At 42.4% G+C, this 9,103-nt stretch overlaps 1 protein-coding gene across 8 annotated transcripts in view; it reads right to left on the bottom strand.

Annotated features, from left to right (window-relative positions):
* The window catches only part of TRMO (tRNA methyltransferase O), an 11,880-nt gene that overhangs the window by 1,458 nt on the left and 1,319 nt on the right, over positions 1-9,103 (bottom strand). For 2 of the 8 annotated variants that reach the window (XM_006143711.3, XM_006143712.3), the window contains exons 2-4: positions 6,515-6,689; positions 5,689-5,846; positions 1,672-2,313 (exon numbers count right to left, since the gene is read on the bottom strand). In XM_006143711.3, the coding sequence (XP_006143773.1) occupies positions 1,672-2,313; positions 5,689-5,846; positions 6,515-6,689 (975 nt within the window). Of the gene's footprint in view, positions 1-1,671; positions 2,314-5,688; positions 5,847-6,514; positions 6,690-7,718; positions 7,773-8,761; positions 8,788-8,838; positions 9,006-9,103 lie in introns of those variants that run through there. The other 6 variants (XM_027770022.1, XM_027770024.1, XM_027770023.1 and 3 more) reach the window with 6 other exon arrangements.

Genomic DNA, 9,103 nt, shown 5'->3' with positions numbered 1-9,103 from the left:
TTGCCCTCTCTCTATCTTTCTGGAGAGCACACGTGCCCTATAGCAAAACCTTCTCAAAAAAAAAAATATATATATATATATTTCTAATTATTTTTTATTTTTGCACTATAGGGCACATGTGCTCACCAGAGATAGACACACAGGGAGAGAGAGAGGGAAGTAAGAAAGCAAACCACAAGGTCTAGGACTTGATCCACCATCAGCCACGTGAGAGATCAGAGCCTTAACCAGCCCACCACCTGCTGGCCCATACTGTGTTCACTGATGTATCCTAAAGGTCTAGAACAGCACCTGCTTCCCAGGAGCAGGTCAGTGAACGAATGGAGAAAGAATGGATAAATTTCTCTTTATATAGCTCTACTGGCTCTTTACTGAGTTAAAACACGAAAAACAGGGGTCCTCTGGTGGCACAGTGATTATGGCGTGGGACTCCCATATGGTCAACCGGTCAACCTGAAATTCATGCCAGGCATGTGTGTATGCATGAAAAAAATTCTGAGAGGAGAAGGGATTGTGGCATGGCCATCCCGAGTGAGAGATGATTTCTCACTTTCTGTCTCTCTGCTTCTCTAGCAAACACACACACCCATGATTAAGAAGCTCTTAAAAAAAAAAAAAAAAACAAAACAAAAACAAAGAACACCTTTTCTGCCTTTTTGAAAGCTGACATCTTATAACTGACTACTTCTTACCAGTACCACTCGACCACCTCTTAAAAGCCTATTCCTGGGAGGGGACCAACAGCTGGTGTAATGGCTATGTCGCTGGACTCCCATGCAGTCAATCGCAGTTCTAGTCCTGGACCCGGTGGCTTGAACTCGTGATGGGCATGTGTGCGTGCATGCCCAAGATCCAGAGAGGAGAATGGAGAGGGGATTGTGGCATGTCCATACCCCCTGGGGAGTGATTTCTCACTTTCTGTCTCTCTCTTTCTGGAGAGTACACACGTTCTATAGCAAAAACCTTGGGAAAAAAAAAAAAAAAAAGCCTATTCCTTAATTCTAGATTGCTGCTTGGTATTTGCTCTCCACTAGTGAAATGAGATACATTTGTTAAGAACCATGTGTGAAAGTGAACAGGCTCCAACACGACTTGCCCCCTCTCTCTGTGGCCCTTCTCTGCACTAACGTGCATGTGTACACGTCTCTTCTGCTGGGACTCACTGGGGGCAAGTTCTGTGCTAGATATTCCTGCTCTCTTTCTCTGGGCTCCTAGAGACCTGTAGGAGGTTGCCAGGGATGGAGCTATCAGCTCTTTGGTTGCATTTCTCTACTCAGTAAAAGAGATGAGAAAAATTAGCCTACACAAGCATAGAAGAAGCACAACGTAGCTTCTGAACGCTGTGTGGAAACTCCAAGAACCACCCTGTCTGCAACAGGCAGACGAGGGGCTATACATCTGGGGCTGCCTTGAGAGGCAGCAGCCACCCTCTGCGCGTGCTCTCCAGACTGCCTGCAACCCACTGCACCAGCCAAACAGCTGTCAGACAAAAGGCAGTGCGTGATGCATTACCTCAACATACCATACTCCTATGTTTCTTACGAGCAAATCCTCTTGACAAATATTCCGTGTGAACTATATATAATAACCAAAAAGCCCTGGAAATGCTACCTTGGCTAAATCTCACAGTAAGTGCTCATCTTTCATGTGGAACTAAGGAACTGAAGGTACCTGGTCCACCTCCTGAACTGAGCTGTTCAAGGTCCATCTCCGCGTGAGGAGTAAACCGCACTTCTAGAGCGGCCGCCGGGGCCTCTTTCACCCAGGCAGGAACCACACTCTGGGGGCCTCCCGTACCCCTCCTGGCAGGGCACAGAGGCGCCACAGGCTGCTCCTCTGAACTGCTTCCTTGCAGGGCCGCTGCTCCTTCCCCTCCTCTCGGCCTCTTATCTGTATCTTCCTCTGGAAAACTCCTCTCCAGATGACATGGGCAACTTTGGTCTTCTGCCACACTTGGACTCTGACCACTTCTTGATTCCAAACCAGGATCTGCTACTCTCTCCCTGTCCTTAGGCAAGGTTCGCCGGATTTTCGATGTGTTGTCATGTTTCAGGCAGTTTCCTTCTGAATTCCTGTCTTCAGGGCACTTAGGTTTCTCCTTAGTGCTACTGTAGGGTTGGAGCTCACGGTACTCTTCAGGCTTGTCGTCAGACCAGGGCACAGTTTCTGCTTTATGTTCACTGTTCTGTAAATCAAAGTCCCCTAAAGGCTCCATCAAGTTCTGTGGTGAGTCATACTCCGCTATGTAGGGCTTTATGTCTAGTACAGGTGTGCCCTGTATCATGTCAATTCCAGAAAGGTATATAGTTCCACCTGTAACGTGAAAACAATCCTCTCAAAAACAGTAACAATGAAGAACAGTGCAAACTACTGGAGAATTACAGTCATGTGCCGCTTAACCATGGGCTGGGTTCTCAGCAATACATTGTTAGAGGCAATTTTGTCATCGTGCGAACATCACAGTGTATACTTACACAAACCTAGACGGGACTGCCTGCTATGCACCTGCTATGCAGCCTACCACTCCTTATGAGACCACCACTGATCTATGCAATCCGTCACTGACCAAAATGTTCAGCTGAGTAAGACTGTACCATCTAATACTCTCCAATACTGTTCGTTTAAGTCTTACTGCACTTACTGGCAATTCTCTCATGTACCGGGGTCTTTCACACCTGGTGCCAACATACGCTTTTCCTTTTTGTTAGATTTTTACAATAGGGTGTATGTGCTTGCTGGAAAGAGACAGAGAGATAAAGTGAGAAATCACCCCCTAGAGGGGATGGCCACACCATAATCCCTTCTCCATTCTCCTCTTGGAATTTTGGGCACACATGCACACATGTACAGTCCAGGAATACATTGTTAGAGGCAATTTTGTCATCGTGCGAACATCACAGTGTATACTTACACAAACCTAGACGGGACTGCCTGCTATGCACCTGCTATGCAGCCTACCACTCCTTATGAGACCACCACTGATCTATGCAATCCGTCACTGACCAAAATGTTCAGCTGAGTAAGACTGTACCATCTAATACTCTCCAATACTGTTCGTTTAAGTCTTACTGCACTTACTGGCAATTCTCTCATGTACCGGGGTCTTTCACACCTGGTGCCAACATACGCTTTTCCTTTTTGTTAGATTTTTACAATAGGGTGTATGTGCTTGCTGGAAAGAGACAGAGAGATAAAGTGAGAAATCACCCCCTAGAGGGGATGGCCACACCATAATCCCTTCTCCATTCTCCTCTTGGAATTTTGGGCACACATGCACACATGTACAGTCCAGGACTCAAACCACACAATTGGTCATGTGGAATCAGCTTCCTTAACCACCATGCTACTAGCTGGCCCTCACAGCCATTTCTGCTTCATGTACATGATCATCCTCACTATCTGCAGGACCAATGAGGGTTTCCATCATGGCAGAAGGGCCCTGTGATCTCCCCTCTTGGTGTTCATGCCCCTGTATAATCCCTTCCTATTGACTGTAACTTGCTTCTAACCAATAGAATAGAGTAAAAGTGACACACCATCAAGGATTACATCATGTTATTTAAGACTCCAGCGTACTGGTGGACTCGCTCAAGAGACTCTCCTTGCAGGCCTGATGAAGTAAACAGCCAGGTTGGCAAAGTCTAGAGGAACTGTGGCCAGACTGTAGGAGGTGACGGCAGTCTCCAGCCAACAACTAGCAAGAAGAGAGGGCTTTTAGTCCTACAACCATAAGGAACCGAATTCTCATAACAATCTGAGTGTGCCTGGAAGCAGATTTTTCCCTAGCCAGGCCTTCAGAAACGAATTCAGCCCAGCTGACAACTTTATTGCAGCAGAGTAAGACCCTAAGCACAGGACCTGGATACACTGTACCCATCCTCCTGGCCCACAGATACATCACAGTATTTCAAACCCATAATAAATGTGTGTTATTTAAACTGATAAGGTTTTGGTCATTTGTTATATAGCAACAGAAATCTAATATATCATAAAGACTCAAATAATCAGTAGCACATACATCATCATTACTAAATATGAAGGACAAGTTTGCTGTTGTTTTGCTTGAACAGCTGCTGTACTGTCCCTGCTACTGGTAGCATCTACTAACCTGACTCATGGGAAAGTGGCCAAATGAGAAACAAAAAAACTGCAGATGATCACATTTGATCCTGTCTCCACTTCAGAAAAGCATGACAAATAGAGGTTTCTAAAACATGCTCACTGTGAACTTTGAAAAGGTTACTTTGAACTTTCTAAATGATGGATTATGCCAAGCAATGTCTACAGGAGGAAAAAAAAAGGGCACTTTAGCACAGGAAGACTTCATGGGGTTTGGGGTCAGACAACCCCTGGCTGGATGCTACAAGGTAAATTATTTAACATCGAAGATCCTCAGTCCCTTCATTTGTAAAGTGAGTATGCTCTCCTATCAAACCCACAGAGCCACTGAGAGGGAATATACATGAACACTTCTTACAAATTGCAAGGAACCACTTAAACACTTGTAGTCACCATAAATCTTATTCAGTAATAATGCCTACAGTGCTGTATTTGCCCTTTAACCTTTCTGATTTGGCCTCTTTCATTAGAACATTAAGTTCTTCAGGAAAAGACTTACATCTGATTTGCTCACCACTCTATCTTTGGTGCCTGGAACAATCCCTACCACATATCAGTGCTAGAAAATATGTGTAGGCTGAATGAATGATCATACAGTGTTCTAGTACTGTTATCCAAGTTGGTTAGCCATCATAAATTGGTAACATTTAAGTTGGAGTGGCTATTAAATTATTCTGAAAAACCAAACCAAGGCCTAATTGAAATGACCCAGTAGGAGACTTCAAGTTCTGGGAATGAACAAGCAAAATAGCCCTTCTCATCTACTTAATGCCCAATTGCCTCAAAAGTACTTTTACAGCTTTGACTCACAAGCGCCTCAAATAAAGTCCTGTCGAGTCACAGAGGGGGAAGGTTGTTCTGCTTCGCCCACTTTACAGATCAGCAAGCAGAAGCCTTGAGTGGTGTTCCAACTCCTAGTCTATTTGCTGTTTCATCTTCTGTCTCTCTAACAAATGTACTTGTGGGTCCCAGTGAAAGGAATGCTTTCCAGATTATGTACAAATGCACCGTTAAAACTCATCTGTTATTCTACACAGGTACTTCCACAGTCTGACAGATGTTCCGTCCTGCAGTGTAACTCATCCTAGACCCTTCCCACATAGCAGCTGACAGCTGCACAGAGGCCATGGTGTATGTTAGTTCCCTCAAAGCTGCAAAAAGATACACTGCTACCCTATATGCTTACCATACAGTGCATGGACTCCTTGCTGTCTGTTAAATTTGAAAGTATCCCCATTTTTAAATCATTTTGTACCTGATGCATTCCAAGTCAGAGAAAAAATGGTTACTAATTTAATGGTTATGAAATCGATGAGTTACAGCATTTTAAAATATGTTAATGGTTTTTGGTATGTAATAGAACTCTTATCCTATGAGTGCTTATTTTAGTGTCTTAAATGCCACATCTTCTAATCACTGCATTTTCTTCAGTATCTGATGGTTCCCAGGAGTTAACACCATTAGTGCCAGTCTGAACAGCAGTCCATGGTGAATGCTATGTTGATTTTATAAGGTATTTCCGGGATAACAGGAAAAAATAAAGGTCTAGGTAGAAGTAAAATGAGTTACCTTCTACCTTTTCCAGCTTGGCCAGGGTCAGTCCTATGGCATTGGGACGATGAGGGCTCCTTGTGGAAAAAACTCCAGTCTTTGCCCCATTCAGCCTAGGGGGCTGCACTTTCGCCTTACAGCTCAAATGACCATTTTTGTGAAAAACAAACAAAATCCTGTTGAAGACAAATCAAATCACTCTATATAATAATCATATTGTTTATTTTCACTATAATGATTTGAGGAGGAAAAAACTTAAACTCTCACAAATTGTCAAAAAGAATGTTTTAATAGTATTAAACTATAATCAGTCTGGAAAAAAGTAATATCCCTCCTCTTCCTTAAAGAACAGAATCTTGTCTCCATATCCTTTGCACTGAACACAATGACTGGCACATAGCAGGAACTTAACAGATGTTGGTCAAGTCTCTAAGTAACAACACAGTCACTAGATCCCTGATGTTTGCCAGGCAATATGGTAGACATTTTTACATTCCTAATATACAAAAACAGTTTGCTGACTCCTGGCCTAGAGAACAGCATAAAGGCCCATGGAAAGAATCAAAGCAGTCTACAGTTTCAGCTCAACAGAAGGTGTTCATCATAATTAGGAACAACTGCAGATGCAACATGCCCCTTCAGTGCATCCGAAGCTTCCCTGAGGGTGTCCAAATTACACCAATCACATGTGCGAATCCAGTACAATCATATGCAGGAACTGCAATATCCATGCAATGATGCAGATGGTCTGGATGGCAGACTCCAAGGTTACCTTCAACTGGAGAACTCTACTCAAGGACAGGTTCTAGCCCAAAGTAACACTTCTAAGTAAATAACAACTTACCAAACATGAGAAAATTGTTCTAGGCCCATCAAGGAATGTTCAGGATTATTAAAGATGCTCTTTCTAATCCTTAAACAGGCCCGCGAATGACTGCAAATGGATGGCTGCCTTGGTGTACCATTCTTAGCCGAGAAACAGGATTCCAAGTAACCTATGGGCTCAGTTAAAAGATTCCCTACAGAAGAAAATTAGGTAAGAAATCATTAGTCAAAAGACCAAAGACATAAGAAAGCATGTTTTCTCTAATGCACTAATTTCAGTTTTAAAATCTACTAGGTGTTACACAACTGCAAAAAATGATTTTTATACTATATATAAATATATATAAATAGGGACCAGTGGGTGGTGTGGTGATTAAGGCATTGGACACTCCCACATGGCCGACCGCAGTTCGAGTCCTGGACCTGGTGGCTTTCTTTCTCACTTTCTCTCTCTCTTTCTCTGGTCAAATTAAAAATAAATGAATGGGGAACCAGCAGTTAGTGTAATGGCTATGTCGCTGGACTCCCACATAGTCGACCGTGGTTCGTGTCCCAGACCCGGTGGCTTAAAACTCACGCTGGGCGTGTGTGCGTGCGTGCCCAAGATCCCGAGAGGAGAATGGAGGAGAAGGGATTGTGGCATGACCATCCCTCCTGGGAGGTGATTTCTCACTTTCTGTCTCTCTGTTTCTCTGTCTGTCTGGCGAGTGCACGTGCCCTATAGTGAAAATCTCTCCAAAATAAATAAATAAATAAATAAATAAATAAATAAAAGAGTGAATAAATAAAGTTAAATAAATAATCCTTAAAAAATATAAATAGCCTCATTATTATACACACATAATAACATCCCTCTAGGTGATACAATAAGAGCACTATTCTAAAAGAAAAAATGAAAGGAAGAGGGCACTTTTAGACCTACTATGATCATAAACCATTTGCTACCACTATCTTTTCCTGATATTGCTTAGGGCCAAGAAGATTTTTCAAATAGAGGGGAAAATGTACCCAAAATAAGAAAAATCCATAGCATACATAGGGCATAAAGTATTTTGATTGGCTGGAATATGAAATTCAAGGCAGAGAATAATGAAAGATATGAAGACAATAGTTGTGTATAAGTAAAGATATGTTCAACTGAAAGCAACAAAATCTATGAAACTAGTCTCAGCAATTAAGAGTGTTCATGGGCTTATACTACTAAAACACTAAAGACAACGTACATTTTGGGCTAGGCTTGATCCAGTAACTGTCTGCCTCTCCAGAACATAAGCTCCCTGTGGGCAGGAGATTTTCTGTCTTATTTACTGTTGAATTCCTATTGCCTAGTACATTGCTTGTGAGGAGGTAGGTACTCAAAAAATGCAAGTTACACAGGAAAAAAGATGATGTAAGTCTAAACTGATTAAAAAGCAAAGGTAAAAAGAGAAACAACAGGGCTAGCCCACGGCCTGGTGGTTAAGGTAGTTGGATCCCACATGGCCAACCATGGAGTTCAAGTCAGGAACTGATGGCTTGAAACACATGGCAGGCAGGTGTGTGTGTGCAAGGCCAAAATCCCAGAAGGAGGGAGAGGTGGCAGAGAAGGGATTGCAGTGTGACTGTCCATGGGTGGTGCTTTCTCGCTTTCCTTTTCTGTCCCCTTCTCTCTCTCCCAGGCAAACACACACACTGTTCATCAAATTAAAAAGCAAAACAAAAAATGAAAGAACAATTCTGTATAATGTGAACCCATTTATGAAAACATATTTATATACTCATCTAAATATGTACGTATACATATCTAGAAAACTATCTGGAAGGACATTCACCAAAATGCTAACAGTGGCTAAACTGAGTGGTTAGATTTTGGAATCATCTTTATAATTAACTTTGTGATTTCTTTAATTAGTCACAAAACTGTTTCATTAAAAGGCAACAATGTCTTCCAAAAAAGGAAATAACTGTCCAGGCACCATTAATGTAAGTCTAAAATCCAGTCTCTATGACTTATCTACCATTTTTGAATTTACAGGTAAGTTGTTTTTTCCCCCATATTTCACAAGAGCGTCACTGATTTCTTTAAAAAGATGATAAACACTCTAGACCTTTATTTGACTTCTGGCTACAATTAAATCTATCCTATAAGACTATAGGTCTAGGGCTGTCTCCCACAGTACCTTTCTTTACTTTTCACAAATTATTTGCAACAAATGCGTACATCATAAACATTATAATGAAACCCTGCATGCCAATCACCCATCCCCCAAACAAAAGTACTACCAACAACTAGAAATTTTTAGGTGTCTTCTGTCTTATCCCACATCCTTCCTTTCCCCCCCGAAGAGAAGCTTGATTTGATACCAGACACCACGATAACAACAGTGTTTTCTCTGGGTGAGGACGAGCTCTTTCAATTTACTATGTGTTTCCTCTATTTTCAAAAACTAGTATATTCCATTCTCTATAAAAAGATGTTAAAGAGGGAACCAGCTGTTAGCGTAATGGCTATGTCGCTGGACTCCCACATAGTCGACCCGGTGGCTTAGAACTCACTCCGGCGCGTGTGCGTGCGTGCCCAAGATCCCGAGAGGAGAATGGAGGAGAAGGGATAGGGGGGTGGCAATCG

The sequence above is a fragment of the Tupaia chinensis genome, unplaced genomic scaffold (assembly GCF_000334495.1).
Source record: "Tupaia chinensis unplaced genomic scaffold, TupChi_1.0 Scaffold000104_1, whole genome shotgun sequence".
NCBI lineage: Eukaryota > Metazoa > Chordata > Mammalia > Scandentia > Tupaiidae > Tupaia > Tupaia belangeri.
The sequence above is the reverse complement of the archived record's forward strand: the minus strand, read 5'-3'. Positions and strand labels throughout refer to the sequence as shown.